Source organism: Ambystoma mexicanum, chromosome 7p (genome assembly GCF_040938575.1).
Source record: "Ambystoma mexicanum isolate Mex_15411 chromosome 7p, UKY_AmexF1_1, whole genome shotgun sequence".
NCBI lineage: Eukaryota > Metazoa > Chordata > Amphibia > Caudata > Ambystomatidae > Ambystoma > Ambystoma mexicanum.
The window spans coordinates 66,526,861-66,551,792 of record NC_090939.1 but is presented as its reverse complement, the minus strand read 5'-3'; the positions used below and the strand labels follow the sequence as shown (position 1 = coordinate 66,551,792).

The 24,932-nt window shown below is 44.5% G+C and overlaps 1 protein-coding gene across 1 annotated transcript in view; it reads left to right on the top strand.

The window, feature by feature from the left end:
• Positions 1-23,468, top strand: part of LOC138525695 (uncharacterized) — a 192,468-nt gene extending 169,000 nt beyond the window's left edge. Inside the window, exons 5-6 of the mRNA XM_069635787.1 lie at positions 9,636-9,740; positions 13,519-23,468. Of these exons, the coding sequence (XP_069491888.1) occupies positions 9,636-9,740; positions 13,519-13,595 (182 nt within the window). The 3' untranslated portion in view covers positions 13,596-23,468. The remainder of the gene's footprint in view (positions 1-9,635; positions 9,741-13,518) is intronic.
• The last annotated feature ends 1,464 nt before the right edge of the window (positions 23,469-24,932 follow it).

Here is a 24,932-nt window from a genome sequence, read left to right as displayed (position 1 = left end):
CCCAGCATTAAAAGCCAGTGTTCCCTACTCCACGGCACTCTGTTTGACCCCCTTTCTCTGCCCACACCACCATCCCCACTAGCTCCTCGGGTCCATCTCTGGATGCCCTCTGGTGATGAGTTGGGAGCTTGCATCTGCCCAGGCATACTCTCGCCAGCATACACCCCTAATCCTGCTCCCCTGCGCTCCGCGGCTGCCCGCTGCCTTGCACACTGGCCACTTCTCCTGCCCAACAGTTCCATATTCTCTACCTTTCTTTGATTTCACAGCATATTTTATTTATTTATTTTAACATTTATATAGCACGCATAACCCAGAGGTATCTCGGCGCATAGCTCCTCCTTGCCCATGCACTAGGCTCCTGCCGGGTGCTAATGATGATAAGGTTGATAAGTGTACCAAAGAAGTAGTGCTACTGTGACTGGACAGAGTAGGATGGAAGCGAGCAAGGTGCAACACATTTTCCAAGGGTTGCAGTCATGCTGGTTGACAGCCAATTGAGTTGAAACGGATTTCAGTTTAGCTGTAACGGATATCGGGTGGTAAAATGGAGAAGTGTGCTTAAAGTTCACAAAGAACAGTTCTGGAATGGTGAAAATGGTTGCAAAAACTAGCAGAGCTGTTAACAGTAAAAAATAAAAGTAGTGGAATACCGCTCCCGCTCACTTTGATCAATGGCCCTCTCTGAAGGACTGGCAGGCTATTAGTGTCCAGTATGGGCCACTGCGTTTGCCATTGTTACCTCAATAGGTCTGTATGTGGAAGGAAGGCTGCCTCACCACGAGGGTCGGATTGGCCCCGCGGCCTTTCGGCCCGTGGCCAGGCCGAAATCGTCCCTGGGGAGTGGGGGCCGATTTCTGGCCATGCCTGGGCTGGTTTGGAAGAAATAAAATTGAAAAAATATATATTTTTTCCCAAAACTTTTTTTTTTTCAAAAAGCCTTTCATCCTTCTTAGGTTGCTAAATGAGTACCAATACAGGTTGGGTGATATTGTATGCATATTTGTTCTAAGCGTAAGTGCTATACAATAACATATTTGGCCTTGGATGTCTGCTTGGATTCACAGTAATTTATTGTACTTAAGAACACTGCTATTTGATGCCACTTCCTGTTTTGTCAAAGTGTGAAAGGTCATGTTTCAACGCTTCCCGGGATGTCACTTTGGGGTGGGGTCAAATGACATTACTTCCGGTGATGCCATCAGAGGTCAAAGGTCATGGGGTGAGGGGTGGTCCACTTTTTTTGAGGCGAGGGGTGGGCCACTTTTTTTTTGGGTGACCAGGCCTATTTCTTGTCCCAGTCCGACCCTGCTCACCACTAAGCCTCTATCACATGTAACAACTCAGAAATGACAAACTTGTCTCAGAGCCTGGTCCAGTGAAACGACAAAGGAACGAAGGCAAAACTCCTGGAATCACAAATTCTCCATGAATTTACAGTGTGAAAATAAAATAATCCTTGTACAGAGATCGGCCATACATTTTTCAACAAATTCCTTCACCCTCTACCTTTCTGTGAGCTGCAGAGTCCCTTCCTAAACTCTATGTAGCTAATGTTCCTGGGGAAGTAACGTAAGAAACATGCGTCAAAAAGCCTTTGTAAGGTTTTTACACATGTTTCTTATGTCACGTCCCATTTTCACTCATTTGTATGGCGGAGAGGAGGGCGGAACGCAACGTGCATTTCCGCCACCATCCTTCTGCCGCAAATGCTGGAGATCCCTATGGGGTCCGCCTGCCTTATGCATGGCAGGCAGCATGTACCATTAAAAGTAAATGCTGCCTGGCACGTGAGCATGGCAGGCAGCGTTTACTCACTTTGCACGGCGGAGTGTAAAAGTGAAGGGCAACATGGCAGTGTACACGTGTGTTTCCCCCTTTATCTGCCCATGCCACCATCCCTGCTGGCTCCTCTGTTCCATTTCTGGATGCCCTGTTGTGATGAGTTGGGATCTGCCCATGTGGGCCGGGGGCTTGCACCTGCCCAGGCATGCCCTCACCAGTATGCTGTCCTAATCCTGCTCCCCTGCCCTCTGCGGCTGCCTGCTGCCTTGCACGCCTGAGTGCAAACGTACCAGGACCCCGCCATCAAATTATGAACTGGAGCAACATAAGTTCCTATGAGCCTCATTTTAAATGTGGCAGTGTTTTAAATGGAGGTGTGAAAGCGAGCTGTAACGCTTATATACCTCCAATTAATGCTCTGCCCCATTTTGAAGCAGTGAGAAGATTGAGGAGGGGCGGGTATCGAGCGGAGTTAACATCTCCATTATGCATTCATTCTCCTTCTTGACAATGCGCTTAGTTTTACACCTGCATGACATGTTCATGCAGGTGTAAAACAAATGGATTTCCATGGAATCTTCCACGATTATGCACCTGCTCAAACCCAGGTGGATTCAAGAGGAATCCATTAGTAAACTCAGCCTGCAAAGTGTAATTTGCAGGCGGCATTGACATTTCACCCTCCGGAGAGAAAACAGCAGGAGTAAAAGCGAGATGGCCTATCTTTCCTTCTCCCCTCCGCCTTATGAATGTTTGACATTGCGTGCAGGAGACCCCTAACGTTGGTGGCCGACGGCATGCAATTTAGATTTTTTTACATGCTCTGCAAATGACCGCATGGGTTACATCACCCCCGGCACCCCTTGCAATGGATGCAGGTTGCACGTTGGCAGGGCCATTCTGGTACCCCCGCTTCCACCCGGGCAACTCCATGCTAAATGCACTGTATCGGCCTATTTTCCCCAGAAAATGTGTGTAGCCTGTCTCCATCATTATGCTTAAGGGAAATACACAATGGGTCCGTTACCGAAGCAGGTGCCAGAACAGAATGCAAGGAAATAAAAAAAACACTGACATTGTAATTGGTTATTTATAACGCGCTTAACACCCAGAGGTTTCTAAGCGCGGAACCTGTGCTGCTCCGCGTTGTCTTGCTTCCAAGGTGAGCACATTGCCCCTGAGCTATCCTTCCGAGACAAGACACTTCTGCATCTGCGTCTTCTGAATTGGTGCGAAAATAAATCACATGTGCACACGGTCTTCAGAGTGAAAATTGATGGTAGATGGAAAAAGAGGATGCCTTCATGAACACTCCTCACCCACGAAAGGACTTCTTAAGAGCTGTGAGCAAGTCCTTTAGATGATGGAAGGCTTGCTGACGAGGAATGGGGAATGATATGATATATGATATTTTATTTATATCGCACCCATACACAAGTGTTTCAGGACGCGAGGAAGGTCCTTTAGATGATGGAAGGCTTGCTGAAGAGGAATGGGGAATGATATGATATATGATATTTTATTTATATCGCACCCATACACAAGTGTTTCAAGACGCGAGGAAGCTCCTTTAGATGATGGAAGGCTTGCTGAAGAGGAATGGGGAATGATATGATATATGATATTTTATTTATATCGCACCCATACACAAGTGTTTCAAGACGCGAGGAAGCTCCTTTAGACGATGGAAGGCTTGCTGAAGAGGAATGGGGAATGATATGATATATGATATTTTATTTATATTGCGCCCATACACAAGTGTTTCAGGACGCGAGGAAGGTCCTTTAGATGATGGAAGGCTTGCTGAAGAGGAATGGGGAATGATATGATATATGATATTTTATTTATATCGCGCCCATACACAAGTGTTTCAGGACGCGAGGAAGGTCCTTTAGATGATGGAAGGCTTGCTGAAGAGGAATGGGGAATGATATGATATATGATATTTTATTTATATCGCGCCCATACACAAGTGTTTCAAGACGCGAGGAAGCTCCTTTAGATGATGGAAGGCTTGCTGAAGAGGAATGGGGAATGATATGATATATGATATTTTATTTATATCGCACCCATACACAAGTGTTTCAAGACGCGAGGAAGCTCCTTTAGACGATGGAAGGCTTGCTGAAGAGGAATGGGGAATGATATGATATATGATATTTTATTTATATTGCGCCCATACACAAGTGTTTCAGGACGCGAGGAAGGTCCTTTAGATGATGGAAGGCTTGCTGAAGAGGAATGGGGAATGATATGATATATGATATTTTATTTATATCGCGCCCATACACAAGTGTTTCAGGACGCGAGGAAGGTCCTTTAGATGATGGAAGGCTTGCTGAAGAGGAATGGGGAATGATATGATATATGATATTTTATTTATATCGCGCCCATACACAAGTGTTTCAGGACGCGAGGAAGGTCCTTTAGATGATGGTAGGCTTGCTGAAGAGTAATGGGGAATGGAAGCCGGATGACCTACTGCCATGCTTGCTTGCTTTGCTAATCTACCTTCTTTGAGTCCCAGGGGATTTTGAAGATTGGGAATTTTAAAGATCTCCAATTTCTGGATTGATGGTACTGGCCTCTGTGTTTTAAACACGAGTGTGGGAGCGCCTCCACTGAGTGGACATGGGTCAAATACCCTGTTCGATGGATTGTCTTCCACTTTGGAGGGTCTCCAACCACGCCTTAGCTCACTGCACCCTTCACAGAGAAGAGGTATATCCATTTGCATATCAGTCTGGTGCCAGTACGGATCTACGTGATTATTACGCGTTCGCCAAAATAAAGAATCGCAGTAAGCTTAAATACGGAAACTGCGCTTTCATAATAAGTACCATTATTCAACACGTGAAATGTTTTTTCGAAATGTATTCCTTTCCTATGTAGCCTCCTAGTTTGCGTCTGTCTAGGAAGTGTTTTCCTTTTCTCCGACTTCCCTTTTTACTCCCGCAAGAGTTCGCGCATCCCATTTATTTTTTTAAAGCAACTTTATTTGTTTTCGAAAGTTGAAAACGTTGGGGTTGGAACCAGTGGCGCTGGATATGGCAGTTGCCATGTGTTAAGGTTATACTCAAGTAAGCGCGCCAACTCTGCGGGACACAGTTAGATGTTAAAGCTGGTTGGTTTTAATGGTTGTTCAAGGGGGCATAGTGGCTGCCCAGGCTTGGCAGACAAACTCGGATACATTTGCATGTCAAGAAAAGCCAACACGTGTTTCGACCTCGGGTCTTTGTCAAGGCGTGGATGAGCAGGCCGGGTAGGTCCTGGTAGCGCTAGCTTGAATAGCTCCCAAAAGCCTGGCGGGGCTCAGGTGATATAAAAAGTGGCTGGGTGATCCACATTTTCAGAATTGTGTGTTTTTCTTATGGGCATATTTAGAAATTATAGTCCATGGAACCTTTTTTATTTGTTATTTTTGGATAATACCCGCAGTACAAGGGAAGTCCATCACCGAAATGCTAGGCAATTCTCCTCTGAGCAAGAGTACCAACAGCAACCCCAGACACGTGTTTCAGACTTGTTGGGCCTCATCAGTGAGGTTAGGCCGAGACTCTCTAAGGCACAGTGAGCAAGGGGTCCACGTCTGGATTACCCTGGGTTACTTAGGGTGAAACCTCCATTTTTACAAAATTACAAAGGAGTGAGGGAGCCCCTCTTAAGGACAAAGATGGTTCTGATAAGCTGTTCTATGGAATTTCCTCCACTGATGAGGGTCTACAACCATGTTTTATCTCACTGCAGCCTTCACAGAGGAGAAATACACATTTGCACATCAGAAATTCTCCCAGCCAACTGGGCAGTCCAGCAACAAAATGCTAGGTAAATCTCCTCTGTGAACAAGAGTACCATCAGCAACCCCAGACACGTGCTTCGGTTTAGTCGGGCCTCATCAGTGAGGTGAATCTGAGCCTCTCTAAGACACAGTGAGCAAGGGGCCCACGTCTGGATTACCCTGGGTTATTAGGGTGAAAAAACAAGTTTTACAAAGTTACAAAGGAGTGTGGGAGCCCCTCCACGAGAATGAACATGGGTCAAATACCCTGTTCTATGGAATTTCTTCATCTCATGAGGGTCTATAACCACATTTTATCTCATTGCACTCTTTACAGATCAGACATATCCATTTGCATATCAGTCTGGCCCCACCCATCTGGGCAGTCCAGCACGGAAATGCCAGGAAATTCTCCTCAGAACAAGAGTACCATCAGCAACCCCAGGCACGTGTTTCGGCCTTTACCATCAGCAACCCCAGACACGTGTTTTGGCCTTTACCATCAGCAACCCCAGGCACGTGTTTTGGTCTTTACCATCAGCAACCCCAGGCACGTGTTTCGGCCTTTACCATCAGCAACCCCAGACACGTGTTTTGGCCTTTACCATCAGCAACCCCAGGCACGGGTTTCGGCCTTTACCATCAGCAACCCCAGACACGTGTTTTGGCCTTTACCATCAGCAACCCCAGACACGTGTTTCGGCCTTTACCATCAGCAACCCCAGACACGTGTTTTGGCCTTTACCATCAGCAAACCCAGGCACGTGTTTCGGCCTTTACCATCAGCAACCCCAGACACATGTTTCGGCCTTTACCATCAGCAACCCCAGACACATGTTTCGGCCTTGGTGAGCCTCCTCAGTGAGGTGAAGCTGAGCCTCTCTATTGCCCTCTGTGAGCTAGTGTGTGAAGAAACCGACTGACCCAGACAAATCTTTTCCAGGAATGGTAGTAAGGAATCTGCTACTGATGAAATAGAATAAATGTGCACTCCATAGGTAAGTTGTGTAGTTAATAAGCAAATTGCTTTCGGCCCATTTAATGACACCGTTCACACAGTAAATTCGACACTCCAGAAGAAACAAGTCGAGGGTCGTTTCGAGAAGATGCATGCTGAAGAAATCTAAGGAGCCCTTAGAATGCATAACCCCTTATTAGGCGGTTGTGTCCTGAAGCCTACCTGAGGACAAGAAGGACACCGTATCGAAGGTTTATGAACATCAGGCTAAGCCCACTAAAACTGACACCAAATCTCATGACAGGGTGCTGCCATTCATAAACTGCGAGTCTGTTAGTGTGATTTGCGGCAACTAGATAACAGGGTCTTCTACCTTCTGGTGAGCAACCTTTGCAGGGCCAAAGGGAGCGTTGGCAGAAGCTGCTACTCAGAGTGGGTGGGTTTCGAACCGCAGCACGGCGGCACTCTGTGCGGTTCAGGGAGTGGACACTGCAGTCGCAAATCAAATCGGAGGTGTATTGTTCGGAACAATGAAAAAAGCTAGGAGGGGAAATACATGATAGAAGAAGAGTGATTTAATTTAAATAGTGTACTTTGGGGAAATCACTTAAAAAGAACTGCTTTATTAAAATGTGTCTCTTTTTGAAAAGCGAGGGAGAAGTCCCGATTAAAGGCAAGTAAATAAGTAGGTGTTAGGGAGTTTTACAAAAGTTCCCCATTTAGAAGACTCACACTTGGGACACAGGGCTCTAACTCTTAGTATAGGCCGGAACCACAGGTTTTGTTGGTAGTAATGGCTGAGCAGCCGGGCTTAATAGGAAGGAACGGCTGTAGGCAGTACAAAGAATTTACAGTATACACATAGACCAAAGAAACACTAAAACACTAAATGTTATCTCAAAATGATGGTTTATTTTATATATACACTAGGTAAAAGTGATTCTTCAGGAAGGTAAGTACTATAACAGACAATAAGCACATACAAGAACCAATGCAATATTCACAGTAAACAAAACACTTTTGTGTACATTGAGAATGGCAGTGTGCAATTCAAAAGGTAAGTGAATTACTTTTGTAATGACTGTTCCAGGTAAGAATGAATGAAACAAAACCAACATAAAGCAGGTAAATACTTTGCATTAATTTCACAGAGGCCTTAGGCTGTAGTAGTCCATCCCAATCTAGTTATGAGTGTCTCAGAGTCAGATTGGACAGGAAAAGAAGCAAGACACAAGCTGTAGAAAGTCCAAAAGTTCTAGAGGAAGTCTTCAGTAGCTGGTAAGCAAAGTCTTGGTAGTCTAAAGGGTTCTGGAACTTTGAAGAAGGCTCTCGGAGGGCACACAGGCATTAGGCCTGGGCGAACGTGTATTGGCAAACTCCCAAACACACGAATCAGCACTCTAGCGACACAGGAGCAGCAAAGCAGCTCTAGGTAAATTAGGATTCATACCAAAATGTCACCACGATTGTGGCGACCTTGCTAAAACTGCACCTGAGTGTGGTACAAAAATCCCGACCCCCATTACTGTGCCCAAGCAGAGCGGGGTGGCAGAGGTGTTCCCCACTCTTTTTGGATGCAGTAACAGGGGTCAGAGTTGTGGGGGTGTCCCCCGCTTACCATTTTGGTAAGTGGGGGATAAGTTAAAAAAGAAAAAAAGGACCATGTGGGGGGGGTGGTTTTTGGGATTGCGGGCCGGGGTCGGCGGGCAGAAGGGATCTATCTGAGCCCTGCGCTGTTCCGTAATTGTAGTCGACATTTTCGTTGGCGGAATTACAGGCGGCACAGTGATCACATAGATTCGGTAAGTTCCACCAAGAGTCTCACAGTACTGTAAACGTGAAGAAAAGGATGCAGCAGAATGCCCCAGTGATGCAGCAGCATACCTGGTCACCGGATTCTTGAGCAGGCAAACGAAAAAAGGGACTCTGGAATGGAACTTGCAGCAGCAGTCGAGCGAAGAGGCTCCAGGCAAAGGATTCCTCATGGTTCTGTGATTGTGGTGCCCTTTGCAAAGCACCAGTGAAGAACGAGACCTCTCCCATCATGCACGGCAGAAGAAGGACCAAGAAAGGACATGCCATCTTGAATTGGCGAAAAAAGAACACTGTCACCCTTGTGGGTAAATGATGACCCTTCTGTGCACTACCGAGGCTGTGAGTATAGCCTGGTAGTACACATTACACAAAAGTAGGTAGGATAAAACTACTGCCACCAGCCATTCAGAGTAAATGATGACCTTCTGTGCACTACCGAGGCTGCAAGTATAGCCTGGCAGTACACATTGCATAAAAGTAGGTAGGATAAAACTACTGCCTCCAGCTATTCAGATTAGCTTGTCACTGTAACCAGATGTTACAGGAGTGGTGAGAAGGGGGCTACAGTGTAACCCCTCAGCACTCTACATAAGGTGGGGCATGCTCCCCCATAACAGAAAATAAAGAGAGACCCCAAAGGGCTCCCAGCAACACTGCACAGAGAGTGCTGTGTGCTGCACAAGTCAAAGACATATGCCACAAAGCTGGTGGAAAGTATTACTCCAAGAAAAAGGTATAAAATGAAATGTAAAAGTATCTTAAAGATAGGTTAAAAGAATGAGTGCGGGAAAAGGTTCCCACTCACTTAGGGGAACACATCAAAAATCGAACAGTTCAGTAACAAGTGCTGGGGACTGAAATGTGATGGGGATTTTGCATAAAAATGAAAATCGACCTAAAAGTAGGTATTTAATAAGAGAGGTGAAACCTGCTTTGTGTCAGAAGCAGCATTGGCCTCTTCTGTGTGCGCGTGCTGCTGCTGCCTGGAGCCCGCACTACTTCTGCTACCGCCACTGCGGATGGCTGCTTTCCGTTGTGTGTGGTCACAGGACATAAACGTGCAACCAATAGTCCCACCTCCTGTGTCCCGGAGTTTCTTCTATGCTGCTGGTGGCATGTAATGCACGAGAAGGGTGGTTTTCTCCCTGGTAGACCACGCACCGAGCGCGGCCTGTAGCCTAGGCACCACACTCTGAGCTACGTATGTGCTAGCAATGCCTCTAATCTTCAGTGAATAGTAAAACAGGCCACGGCTTGGTCATATGCGCCTCATCCCTGTGTATTCTCTTCTCTCCCCAGAGCAAGATGGCGTCAAGTTTACGACTCCTCCAGACATGGAGAGCGTGGCGGCGGAAGGTGCTGGAACCGGCACGAGCAAGGAATGGCGGGACAACTCTACTTCAGGTAACAGACTCCCTCAGAATATCTTAAAGGCAACGTTTGTGGTATACCCCACTTACAATTAGCCTTAAGGGGTTCCATGGGGTCCAGCTTGCATGCTGCAGCAATAGATCTTTCTGGCAGCAAGTACATGGGTAGCATTGAGGTTGTCAATTTTACAACAATGAGAGCAGGGATGGGCCTTTATCTCTACTAGAGGCGTAGACAGGGTAGGGCCTGAGTGGGCAAGGGCCACCCAAAACCTGTAAATACCCACTCAGCAGCACTGTGTGGGCATTTACAGATGTTAATGTCACTGTGATGTGCAAAACTACATTAGCTTCAGGCCCCACTTGTTAGACAATCCTGGCTACGCCTCTGAATTCTCTCCCAAGGCCTTTTGGACTGGGACAGAGTCAGCCCGAGTCAGCCACGTGCCAGAAATGCATGCGCATCCATTCATCCCATGACATGTTTACATATAAATCAAGCAATATCTGCGAGAGATAACCGTGATCATCATGTGGTACCCGAAACATGCCTATCAGCTAACCCAAATAGAAACGTGCATAGCAAACCAATACCAATAGAAAATGTCGAGCGGAATTCAGCTCGCACCGCAGAACGCCTAAGGAAGGCACTTCATGACTTCTACTCAAAATACTTACCAATGCACCACTGCAAATTCCCCCTTGGCCTTGAAAAAGACCAGCGAGGCCGAAACACGTGCAGAGCTGGGATATACTTATTGTCTAGCTCTTTCGTTGTTGCTGCTCCAAGATAAGTTCCTCTTTGCTGACCCTTCTGTCTTATTTGTACGTCTATGTGTTGCGTCTGGTTGTTCTGTGTGTGCCCTGAGGCCCTTGGGCATGTGGTGCGTTATAATAGCTTAAAAAAATAAATAAACAAACATGTTTTTCATCAAGAAGGCATGAATTACAGGTCTCTATAATTACACTCATTCGCAGTATTTGTTCAGAACACTTGAGTGCATGTGATAACAGAAGCCGCTCTTTAAAACAGGAACAATTATACATTGTTTATTTGACTATATAATTGGAATAGCAATTTCATTTACAATCTGGTTCTGCGCGACTGCGCAACTGTAAACAGATACATTACTTTTTGTGCCAGTTGAAAACATAAAAAGCTGAAAATATTACCCTCTGGAAAAGTTTCATTTTTGATTGCATATAAAAAGGGCCCCAATTAATTTCAACTTCTGCTATAGAAAAACGCTCTGAGCTTTTCAACCGTTTGCTGAAAGTTTCATCATACTCAAATGTGACAAACACGGCCAAATCTAACAATTACACTTATTAAAAATGTGTGGTAAATCCAAAAACCCGAAGATTCGGGTGATTCTGAGTTCAGTTAGGATACTAATCATCTCTTGCGCATGTCTGGTATAGCCAGGAGCTTTAGGAGAGGTGGCCGGTTCAAGCCTCCTGAATACCTGTGGAAAGATAGGACTAAACCAGGTGACCTCGCCAACCTATTTTGTTGCACCCAAGTCTTCAAAGTACATTTATAAAACTCAAAAGTCATTATTTGGCCTCACGTTGCTTTGCATTCTGATACATTCAGGCTTCTGTTCAAGATGGGGGGAACACAACTACAATTATTCTCTTTTTGCTTAACATAGTTCTACAAGGATGTATGCTTGTCAGACTGGTTTATTGTTGTATAGTCCATGATAATTGTACTCCAAAAGGTATGTATGTTAATGAAAGTATATTTTTCATTTACACTGGAAAAACACTGCTGCGCTGCATTATTTTTCACAAAAAATGTGTAAACACTGATTTTAAAACGTTGTGAAAACACTGGAAAATCATCACTGTAATTGACAAAACATAAACACTGAAGAACCAGAAACACGAGTTATCACCCATTGCAAGGGTCGTGTACACGACAAACATAAAAAATGGAAGTTCATGACTTATGGACATTTATATGTGAAGTTTAAAGAACAATTTAAATGCCATTTTAGCACAACAGCTTTGGGTTTTGATGTTCACATACAACTTGTATATGGCTTAGTAAAACCTTAATTGGAGCCCTTCTCTTCAGTGGGGCACGGCAAGACGACTGATAGAGTTTGCAATGATCTCACGCCAGCCAGATACTGTGGTCTTTCCATTTGTAGTTGTGGTCTTAACATAGAAGCTGCTTTTACTTCCTGTGGCTCAGTACCTCTTTGACGTCAGCCAATGGATTTGGCTTCAGATGCAGAAGTCCCTGTTTTACTGAGCAGACTTTGGTTTACGACGGCTTTCCGATTTAGCCACGCAGTGGAATTGAGAAAGAAGCACAGATGGGTATGGTTAGAGATGTTCTTCTGTCGGCACGCCATGGTTACAACAACTTCTTGTTGGTCGTTCTACATTTGGTTGACACCTTTTTTGTATACCTACATATGAAAATATATATATTTATATGTTGGGGTTTAGGGCTGCCAAGGGGTGGGGACTGCTCAAGTTAGGTAGGGTGAGTGTGGGAGGGATGGCGGGCATGGGGGGGAACCCCCCCCGTAACAGAAACAAAACAAAAAAAGGGAGGTCGACCATGATTGATGATAGCGTCAACCAAATGTACAATGACCAATATAAAAGCCATTTGTCAATTGAACAGGGTTCTTTTCCTCCACTGGTCTGTAAACAAATAGACATAAAATGGTCTGGATCATATTTAGAGTCTTCCAACCAGTAGATCGCCTGCGTGTTGCACAAACGTGGTTCACTTCTCTTGTGGTAGGACAGATTCTAATCCACTGTGAGTAATCCAAGAGCAGTCCTTCCCTTGGTCACCAGGTTCTGCATCCAGTTTGTGGCCACCACTATGGGGGTTTTGAAGTGTCTCCATGATAGATGCTAGGGGGATTGGGTAAGGGGGAAGAAGGGTGCTGGGCTGCTATGGTCATCGAAAGATGAAGGAGCGTGGTTGGGCCGCCTGTTCCCATATCGGGATTCTCTAGTCCTCTGCATAAGCTGGGTGGTGCCCTCCGTGTAATGAGCTCTGTATCTGAGCAATTCTCTGGTGCAGTCCACTCCACTGTTGCAAGTTTTCTGGCTGTTGGACGCCCATTGGCACTGTTTACTGGTAATGGTAGCACACAAAATGCTCTACCGAACTGCAAACGAATGCGCTATCTGCAGCATAGTATAGCTTTCACGATCCTGGTATGCATTGCAAAGCTTTATACAATAGTTCCTAAGGGGGTTTTAGGCCTATGGCATCCGAAGTCTGTAGTGCACGTTCCGTACAAGGACACGGGTGGTGAGTCAATGCCACAAGAGGCCCAGCACTGCCGACTGCATGACTATGGCATACTATTACCTGCATAGCACTTTGGAAACACCACCACACTCCCGCTGACAATAGCTTGCAGAAGTCTATTGCATCCACCTTCCAATACTACTAAAGCATACCGAAGGCCTGCAGTTCTTCTCAATTTGCAAGTTCCACTTGGATCCTAGGATTTTGTACATTGCCCAAAAGGTACATTGCCCAAAAGAGATATGATCCTACCAAGTCTTTCATTTAACTAGATCCAATTGCTCCCTATTATGTTTCCCATTGTGAGAGCATTGGGAAAGCCACTGCCCAACAGTATGTAACATGTTTATTGTATGTGGGCACAAGGCATATTCCACATGACCTCCATCAGGGAGGTATGTGATTGGTAGAACCCTTTGTGATTGTGATCTAAGCCTGTGGGAGTCCTTACGGCATGGTGGCAAGAGTCAATGGGATGAGAAGCGACCCTGTTCATGTTTCCTTTTCACATTTCTCTCCCCAGGTTCAGATCTCAACAGGTGTGAGAGCCCAGCCGACAAGACGATGGAGAATGAGAGCGAAGGAATCCAAGGGAACTGAAGTGCTCCTCATCTGCACCCTGGGAAAAGGGGCCATATCTCTCCCATCACACACGTTCGTCACCTGGGCTCACACACACAACACACACACACACATCACTTGATACTAGAGTTCCCCATGGCCTATTAGTCATGCAACACCAGCTCTCGCTGTCCTTCTCTTTCTCACACACACCACTGATGTTTCGGTACCAGAGTTCCCTCACCTGCTTCTGGTTAGGTTCTGATATCATTATGGTAACTCATTCCTTCCAGCCCAGGCCTTCACCCTACACAGTAGGTTTACAACCTTTGGCTCTCCAGATGTTTAGGACTATAACTCCCACCAGCCCAGACAATGGTGAGGGATCTTGGGAGTCATAACTCAAAACATCTGGGGAGCCGCAGATTTCAGATCCCCCGGCCACCAGACTCTTGTACCTCACACCTGCTTGCTGGCCAATGCATGCAACACAACCAGAGCTGCAAATCACCGCATTGGACAGGATAACTTGGGAAGAACTGGATCCGTGAGCAGAGACACTTGAAGGAACATGAACATTTTGGAGACGACCATAGATGGGAGTGTGGTGCAAGTGCCCCCAAAGTGGGCTCAATCTGGAGACAAAACCAGCACTATGATCTCACGTATTACTCTATATTCCTGTACCAGAGTCGTAGTGCCGCCGCCGCCGCCAATGATTGCAGCATCAATCACAATGAAATGGCTGACACTATCAACGTATATTTTGGAGCTGGTCAAATATCCTGTACCCGAATACCATGCCAACAACACCCAACCACCCCTAAAACACCACTATCAAACACCACTATACAACCAGCAGTTGTACACATTTGAGTGCATGGCAGTGTAAAAGGAGCTCTTTTTACATCCAGAAATTATGACGTGACGCAACTTTGGTAGATCTTAATTGCAAAAGGCGATCCCATGTGCCAAGAAGGCTTATTCTAAGTGGTGGCAGTGCTACTTGGTGGTGGTTTAAATTCAGTCATTATCTCGGCCAAATGGCATGCATGAACATTTGCTCAAGTTGTGCATGCACAAACATACATGTCTGCATCCTTTGTACATGGCACACAATTCTCCACATTCAGAGATCCTTTCCAAGAGTTGGGCGCTGTGTGCAGTGTTGCCTGAACAGACCTTGATTAATTTGCAGGGTCACGCAGTGAGCATGGTAACACTGATTTTAAGTAGGAAATGTAAAAATATCTGCATGTTTTTAAATTACTTCAGTGTAATTCACAGCAGATGGAATCTATGGGCCTCAATGGCAAAGATTTGCACCAGAGCAAGTCAAGAGAAACCTTTGAAGATCTTATATTTGCACCAACTACCTTAAACCGCTTTCAGAAACTTTGAACTGGAGCAAATCTGTAGCCAATCTGCACCTGCCTGGGTGATTTTTGAGAAGCTCATTTGGAAATAGGAGTCACAGATCTTTGCTCAACGTCGTCTCAGAGATGCCCCAGGCAGCTCCAGATTTTCTTCAGTTTTCGGCTTTGTGAATGAGGTGTAATATAGAGATGGTAAATCTGAGGGGATCATAGACTCTCCTGATTTTCTCCAGTGAAATCTTGGTGAACCAGGTTCTAGGTGATTTTGTCAAATTCCACTATTCAAATGTTCTACTGGAGTGATTTCTTTCCCCACTGATTCCTTTCTGCTGAAAATAGGATTTCCATTTGTATTTGCATTGGGAGTTTTTTTACTCTTATTGTGTTTGTATAAGAATGTTATGATTATGCAAAGAGAGATTTCTATATAACCCCAATGAGCGCTCACAAGTTGTACATGAAGAGATGCAGAGGCCCAATAACCACTACCATTTACATTGTGCACATTATTCACCCAACCGTACCAAATCGCAATGTTAAGAGACTATAATGATCCATAAGGATGAATTTAAATTTAAAACAAAGAAGAGTTTTCAAATAATAAAAAGGAAATACCATTTGCTACATGATAGGACATTTTCAAGGTAGCACAATGAGCAAGATCAGACATTGAAAGATTCAAAGAGTGTGTGCAAGTAAATGAATGACTGAGCAGTGCTGTCAATGCAGCTCTATGGGCCCAGCCATATTAAAAAACAAGATAACCCAAAGGCTAGTACACATTAGGATTACTGAAAACAGAAGAGATGCATACTTTTCAGAAGGATTTTAAGATCATACAAAGATTTCAAGATATTTTGAAGTAGGATGCAAAGCTAGCGTGACAAATTATTTGACAAGTTCAAGAAAGCAGATGAACACGGGCACCAGATTTCAGAAAAATGATCGCACATTTCTCTTGGAATTGGCTGTTTCTGTCCATAGATCATTAAGATCGTGGATTTCTCATGGAATTGGCTGCGTCTGTCCATAGATCATTAAGATCATGGATTTCTCATGGAATTGGCTGCTTCTGTCCATAGATCATTAAGATCATGGATTTCTCATGGAATTGGTTGCTTCTGTCAATAGATCATTAACATCATTGATTTGTCATGGAATTGGCTGCGTCTGTCCATCGATCATTAGGATCATGGATTTGTCATGGAATTGGTTGCTTCTGTCAATAGATCATTAACATCATTGATTTGTCATGGAATTGGCTGCTTCTGTCCATCGATCATTAGGATCATGGATTTGTCATGGAATTGGTTGCTTCTGTCAATAGATCATTAAGATCATGGATTTGTCATGGAATTGGCTGCTTCTGTCCATAGATCATTAGGATCATGGATTTGTCATGGAATTGGCTGCTTCTGTCCATCGATCATTAGGATCATGGATTTGTCATGGAATTGGTTGCTTCTGTCAATAGATCATTAAGATCATGGATTTGTCATGGAATTGGTTGCTTCTGTCAATAGATCATTAAGATCATGGATTTGTCATGGAATTGGCTGCTTCTGTCCATAGATCACTTGGATCATGGATTTATCATGGAATTGGCTGCTTCTGTCCATCGATCATTAGGATCATGGATTTCTCATGGAATTGGCTGCTTCTGTCCATAGATCATTAGGATCGTGGATTTCTCATGGAATTGGCTGCTTCTGTCCATAGATCATTAGGATCATGGATTTCTCATGGAGTTGGCTGCGTCTGTCCATAGATTAGGATCATGGATTTCTCATGGAATCGGCTGCTTCTATCCATAGATCATTAGGATCATGGATTTCTCATGGAATTGGCTGCGTCTGTCCATAGATCACTTGGATCATGGATGCATCCTCAGAAAATTAGTAGATAATTAAATTTCACATGAAACTCCACTAGTGCACCTTCTACCTCCCATGGGTAGTCTTTGAAGTCCCAGCAAGGGTTAATGATGCAGCCGGCCAAGTCACATGACACGTTGATTAGTGCAGGAAAGTAGAAACGGGCTGTACTAACTTCTGTATTAGAGTAAGGCCTCACTCATGTGCTGTAGGACGGGTCTCACAATATGTGGAGATCTTAAGAGAGTGCAAAGACTGCACACCAGGAGGGAGTGAGCAGGACCATAACCATCATTGGCTGCACCCATCTGCTGCATGCATGCATGCATTGAACTGCAGCCTCCTCAACTACAGTCATGCATGCCTCCGTGAGCATTTTCCAAATACTGAGGCTCCTTAAAATATATCTATAAATCTAGTGTGGTGTGTGTGATTGCTGGATCTTTTCAATGTAGTTAATCTGAAGGAATTTTATTTCACTTTGCACTTTTATAATGCATTGATTTGATGACATTAGTTATGGCATTATAGAGGGAGATGCTTAAACTAGACCACTGTCGACTCTGTGTTATGCATACATCTTAACCATTCCATGATATCCTGCCTCATCTCGTACTATCTTCGTCTGACCCTATCTGTCTTGTTGTTTTTAATTTCTTCTTTATGTAATTGTCCCTATTGAAGGATAATCGTTCATACTTTTCTAGTGCGTTTGATTTGTCTGCACATTATATGATATGGCATTTATAACGCACCTATACACAAATGTTCCAAGGCGCGACAAAGCAAGGGAAAGGGAACAGCGGGAAGACAGAGACAACGATCCTACTACGCAAGGTGACATTGAGATTGCGCACGTGCAGGGATGGGGGGAAAGAGGAGAAGTGCGGGGAGAGAGGGAAGGGGGCAGTGCAGTACATAGGATAACAGTAAAATAAATAAATACAATAAATAATAAATAAAAGTGCGGCCAGCTGGTGGTAAGTGCAAGGGTAAGTGCAGACATCAGGTGTCAAGTGCTAGAACATGTCCATAGTTCTTCTAGGAAGATGCCCATTACCTTCAATTAATTTTTTGTCTAATTTTCAAAACCTTAATAACATGTTTTTTTAAAAAAAGGGAATCTTTTGAAATTAAAGTCTCGAAACATTTAATCTTCTTAAATAACCCAATGAAATGTGCTCTATGGTCATCTAATTTGGACAGTTTCTACACGAATGAAACTGGATGCTTTAAGTTAGAAAGTACAAATCTGTCAACCAATCAGAGGTTGGGGAGTGGGATGTTGGTAGACTGCCTTCTTCTGGTCGACAGATGCGAAAGCGCCCATCAGCATTATACCAGCCGTCGAGTCTATCGAAGATGCGCGAGCCATCGGCAAGCAAAGCGGTGTGTCTAGCGTCCTGAGTCTGTACATAGGTCTATCGTGGATGTGCGAGCCATCGGCAAGCACAGCGGTATGTCTAGCTTCCTGAGTCTGAACATGGGTCTATCGAAGATGCGTGAGCCATCGGCAAGAGAAGCGGTATGTCTAGCTTCCTGAGTCTGGACATAGGTCTATCAAAGATGCGTGAGCCATCGGCAAGAGAAGCAGTATGTCTAGCTTCCTGAGTCTGGACATAGGTCTATCGAAGATGCGCAAGCCATCGGCAAGCAAAGCCGTATGTCTAGCTTCCTGAGTCGGGACATGGGTCTATTGCAGATGCGCGAGCCATCGGCAAGCGAAGCGGTATGTCTAGCTTCCTGAGTCGGGACATGGGTCTATTGCAGATGCGCGAGCCATCGGCAAGCGAAGCGGTATGTCTAGCTTTCTGAGTCTAGACATAGGTCTATCGAAGATGTCCAAGCCATCTGCAAGTGAAGCGGTATGTCTAGCTTCTTGAGTCTCTATTGAAGATGCCCTTCAGTACATCCTTGATGACTGCTCAAATAGCTCCATGTGAACAGTCCATCATCCCTGATGCTGCAAGAAGGATCTGAACTCCTTCCTCAGGATTCCTAATGCATCCACCTAATATTTGTCTCGGACGATGTAAATAACTGAAATATGAAATGATTTTTCTTTTATTCTAATTGGGGCCATGCATGCACTTACTCCATTAGCTCATTGTCAGCTATTTCTAGCACTCTGAAAATTGACTGCTTTTGGTAACACACTTCAAGTTTACACTGCTTTTATTTTCAATATGGTTTATCTGATTGTTTTTTGCCTGGTATAACAACTATTTCATTAAATAATTGAAATTCCATAGATGTTAGGTGTTCAAAAATATGTATATTTATTCGTTTACAGTTGTTTGCAGTGTTCCCATAGAATGTATGCCACAGGGTTCTGGCAAATAGGAGATGGTGGGTGTTGTGTGCTATAACCACGGGGGCTCCGGCGTTCCAACTCATGCTGGCTGTCGGGGGTGGGGCGGGCAGGAGCTGGCAGGACTGGGGTTTGCGCTGCACTAGGGAAACACAGCCACACATGCTCTGTATTAGCCCGCGACTGCCCTCCTCATCCGGGATGACGTCGCAGCGTTTAGTGTGCACGCACTGCTGTGATGCAGTGACGGGAAACATAACATCACTATTCTTTCCCATTGATAACACAAATACAAACTTATTTCCAATTCTGTTATTCACACCAACAGTTGCAAGTTAGCGCACATAGGGCTCTATCACAAGCTTGGCGGTATCCCAGTAGTAAATCCACTGGGATACTTCCAACGCAAATAGCGTTACCGCAACTCGGTCCAGCGCTATTAGCACTGGATCCCGAGTTGCAGTAAGGCTGTAAGTCTCCATTTTTTTGAGTCCAGCGGGCTCTATGGGCCATGCTCGCACTATTGCCGCACGATTTGCACTGCGGTAATAGCGCTGCAAATGGGCAGAAAGGGGAGATTTTTACCTCCAGCAAACCTCCCACTTTCTGCCCAAAATCAGGATTGGGCGGCGCGGGAATGCAGCGGTAATACCGTTACTGCTGCATTTTTACTGCTACGCCCAACTCCTGATGGCCGCCATAGTCACTTAGTTTTCCTGCTGATTTCGGCACCATCCTCAGGTGGTACCGGCAGTGCTGCCGAGCCACATGGTCAGGGGGTGCAGGCCGGCTGCGCCCTTTCTGGCTGCCGCGCTGGACTGTCTGCTGCAGCTTCCCCTTCGGCTGGGTGGGGGTGTCTGTTGCTGTCCTCCTTCTTGGCTTGATTCTGCCGCCGTTGTTTCTACCTCTACTCTCTCTCTGTCGCTCGTTTGGTCCAGCTCCTCGCTCCACACTGTCGGGGGAACTTTCTTGAACCATGATGCGTTTCTGGTGACAAACCTTCCATCGCGGACTGCTGTGATCATAGTTCCTCTTCGACTGGCCAGTTTCTCCTAGGGACCAACTCCTGCTGTAAGAAATCGAGTACTGCTCCTAAGCACTGGACTCCCTTCTGCTTCCGTCCCAGTGTGGAATTCGACTCTTGAAACCTCTACTAGAAATCCACCTGTCTCCATATGGGATCCAAAGTATTCTTCCTGGGGGCTCCCCCTTTCTGCTTCTTGATGTTTTCAAATCTCTGCCTTCTCATCATAGAAGTGAGATTTTTAAAGGGAATAATACCCTGCATTGTAAGTTATTAGTAATAAAAAATAAATTCTATTCATTTTCTATGAGACCAATTTAGCTAAAAAAAAATAACAGTATTAAAATAGCATTTTAAGAAACTTTCACCTCCTTAAAAGTAACATCATTAGACTTTTTAAAGCAAGCTGCATCCTGAAATGTGTCTTAAATACAGTAAGGAAAAATAGAAGTAAAGTTATGTAAAAATATATTTCCATACTAAAATATGTATTTCTTATTTCTCATCTCAGTGTCCGACCAGGGCTATGTAAGGATCAGAATATAGTATGAAGAGAATAGATTTGATTATTTTTTTAAATATTGGGGTATCACTATCAAAGTAGCATATTTTAAAGACCCTTTCCTGTAGATCACTATCCTATTTTTGGTTTTCTCTACCAAATATATTTGAGGAGTTATACAGAATTGTATCTCTTAAACTCGTCCCCTTTAAAGCACTCAGGTTTTAATATATGTCTTTTACTTTCATTTACGTTCATTCACAAGCCCCAAATTCCAATGCATTATTCCAAACAAAAGCCACAAGGCTGTTTGTTTGAAGATAAGATGCATTCATTGGTTAGTAATAAAACTCCCCTTTTAGCTTTCAGAATATTTACATTGTAAGTTTCCCAGGGCCTGGGAAGGAAGTGCAGCTAAATAGCATCTGGTTTTCTGTCCCTCACAAGAAGAGATAATATGATCCTTATATTCGTCATGACGTCTGGGAGGTGTTAATAGGAATTGCCTTTGAATAAAATCACCTTAAAGCAAAACCGATTTGAGATCCTTAGCCCTGGGGAAACCGTAAATTTAATACACAGCCTAAATTTTCTTTTATTTTTGTAAGCTTATCTGTTTTACTGGCTAGTTTTCAGAGGGGTTTTACATCCTGATGTGTCACTGGATAGCAAATGGTACTCAGAGTGTACAGAAGAATTCACACTTCACAACCTGACTGTAACAACCCCAAAACATGTTTAAGGTTTTTTGCTGGCTAGTTAAGAGCCGTGCAAAAAGCCATGCAAAAATAACAATATTTGTTCTGTTTGGTCTTAGGTTGGCCTGTTTTATCATTTTCAAAGAACATACATCAGGGTTTAATTAAAGTTCCCTTTCTAGCCAATAGCTATTTCTGAACAGTGACTGGTGATTTTGCTTTCTTTGTTTTTGTTCATATTTCAGTGTAAAATCCTTCTTCTGAACCATCATTTAGTAGGAGGCATTCCAGCCAATCATGTGATACATTACATTCTCTAAAGGTATTCTCTATCCGATCACGGGTTTCATTTGTAGGCACAGTTAAAATACCAACGCTGAATACAGTTTGGATGTTTGTACATCAAAGTTGAGTCTCACCTTAGTAGCTGACCTGCACCAAATGGACCCCAAAAGGCTGGCTGTTCCATCTGTACCATAGATTGAATCCCAAGGCTTAAGGACATTCTGACCGACATGAAGAGAGTAAGAAACCAGAACCCCCTTAGTGGGGCTGGTAAATTTATTGGTGGGGGAGTGCCAAAGGGCTAGTGTAGCACCTGCTTTAAACAGGCCGTAACATGCTAGAAACTCCACACATCCTAGGTGCATGCTGGGAGTGGTAGGAGACCAACAACACCAGAGTTCACTAGGAAAATACTGGAGACACAGGCTATAAGTCACAGTACTGAGTCTCTGCAGCTCCTCCAGACATGTCCTCGGCCTCTCCAGATGTTTGGATACAGGGTCCTGATGAGGAGGCGATTCCTCATAATTCTAAAATGCCTTTTCACAGCATTACTCTCAATAGTCAGGCGACCACTGGGCTGAGAGATACTGCAACAAGTACCCATGAGGTTGATCAGATGGGGAAACTTGCTAAAAGGTCATACGTCCACTAGATTGGCTAATGCCCCCCCCCCCACACACTCTACCCAGCAATAGCCACATAGAAATGTGATGACAGGATTTTCACTCTTCATGTTCAATGTTGAAATCAGTTTGGAAATATGAAGTATGATGCTACCAGTCAAACATGTGATATTTTAAAAGCCCCCCAATTGTTAGTTGGGTATTTACTGCAGGGAGACGAGTAGATACATGCATCCCATGTAGTGCTTCCCATTCACAAGTGGTATTTATAATATCACGTTACAGTAACCTCTGCACTGACAATGAGTTCCTACTGTTTCAGAGCCTAGGTAGGGAGAGGATCAGAATGATGGTTTATATGAGTAGGTTACATTGTATCAGGTCAGGGGTCACAGGATACATTAGATAGGGTTTATATGCCCGAATCAGGGAACAAATATGAAATGCAGAAAATGTTTCAAAATGTGGTTTAGACACCTCTGGATTTCCTAGTGAAATTCAGGTTGGTTTGCGATTCTCTTGAAAGGTTTTTTAGATTGTAATCCACTTGAACCCTTTTCCGGTGCTGTGAATATTGAGGCGATGAGCGGGAGTTCGGAGGTGGAGTACGGTGTGTGTATCTGGGTGGAAAGGAGGCGGCTTTCAACTCTTCCGAAGTGGAAAGATTTGAGGCTAGATCTGCCACTCTGTAGGCCTGGGGTCAATTCAGTCATGCAAGGCATACATTAGTCTGCCATTTATTTATCAAAGTTCTGTAAAATGGCAACTAATGACGTCCAAAATATTACAATTCTGAGAGTTGATCAAAGGTCAAGCATGTGTGGATGTTAATTCCTTTCCATGTCATTTCGTGGACACGATTACAAAAAATGTCCTCAAAATATTTGTTTTTGGAGGCTTACCACTCCCAAACCTCCCCCACCTATTTTTAAATATTCCCGACCCCCCAACCCTTTATCTGCCCTTTCCCGTCCCCCAAACTTTGAATTACTTTTTCATAATAGTGTCCACGCAAAAAAGGCAGTCGTAAATATGCCTGTCGATGAAACGACGGTGTACCGTTAATTCATTGTTATAGTTTGTTATTCATGTATTCATATACTTGATCTAATACATTATATCTGTTTAATTCTGTGGTGAAACTAACCTGTATAATTACCAAATTATTATGCTTCAAAATCTTAATACAAATTATTAAATTTTTTATTAAAGGTTTTCATTTGCCTCACATAACAAACATACACCATCTACATGGGTTATAATGGAATGGTGTGGCAGCCTTCTAATAGACTAATGCACAGGGGTCTGCAGTAAGTGATTATTTTGAAGGATTTATTTTCTTGCTATTGAAGGGCAGTCGCCATAACAACTTCAAGCACTTAGCCCTGGCTGCAAGCAACGCTTAAATGCAAACCTTTTCCCCTCCTAGCCACACACAAAATCCACATGCACCAATACGCCAATGACACACAGCTATACCTAAATATCGCCCCAATCAAATACACCCACAGACTCAAAACCTGCCTCTTGCTGATCCAGTCTTGGATGTTCAGTGCATATTTGAAACTGAACCCCATCAAGACTGAATTCATACTCCTCACCAACAACACCCAACACTCAGACATACAGACCAAGCTATCAACCATGAACCGTGAGGGCTTCACACCTGAGATCACCGCCTATGCCAAGTCCCTCTGATTCCACAAACACCTCTCCTTCAAAACACACATAACTAAGAAAACACAGACAGCTTAGTATCAGCTCTTTCTCCTGTGGAAAGTCAAGCCCTTCCTCCCGCGGGACAGCTTTCGATCCACTGTTCAAACACTGGCTCTATCCCACCTGGATTGGGGCAATGCCCTCCCTGAAGGCCTCCCTTGTGCCCCTGAGAAGTGTCCTGCACGCGGCTGAACGTCTCATCAAGAGTCTACGCAAATATGACCACATCACCCTGGCCCTCATCGTCCTTCACTGGCTCCCACTGCACACACAAATCACCTTCAAGTCTTACTGCATCATCTATAAGGCAGTCGCCCCCAAGTCACCCAGCTACCTCGCATAGAAACTCAGCATCTCCAGCGGACAGGCCACCACCAGAAGCCAGGACACGTGCAGACTTGAAATCTGCTGCTGCAAAAAGGAAAGGATCAGAAAACCAACTGTCTCTGCCTATGCCCCAAGACTATGGAACCGCCTCCCTGTCGGCACCAGACTCGCCCCCACGCTCCTACAATTAAGAAAAGAACTCAAGACCCACCCCTTCAAGGAGTCTCTCCTCCTCGACACCTAGGCCATCATGTCACACCCCGCGCACCAGACTCACTAGACAGCGTCCTCCCGTCTCCTCCGCACCACCCTGTACAGCTGTACCCTTCCTCTGCACCCCAATGTATGCTCCCACCCGCTGTATATCTGTTCTGTTGTTACCTCTGAAAGGCGCTGCGTTAAGCATCTGTACTGCTGTATACCTCTGTGCAGCACTCCGTTGCTTCTGGATAAATACCACATTAATAATCTTAACAGGTTGGGTGATTCGCTGTGCTCTGAATACCTTGAATGTGTTGGTGTTTCTGTGTTTGTCAATAGATGTTCAATTTGGCCTACATGCAGTTCTAGCACCGGGCCCATGAGTAGCATTTCCCTTTAGCAGGAATATGTGTCTGCCTAGTAGAGGTCATGC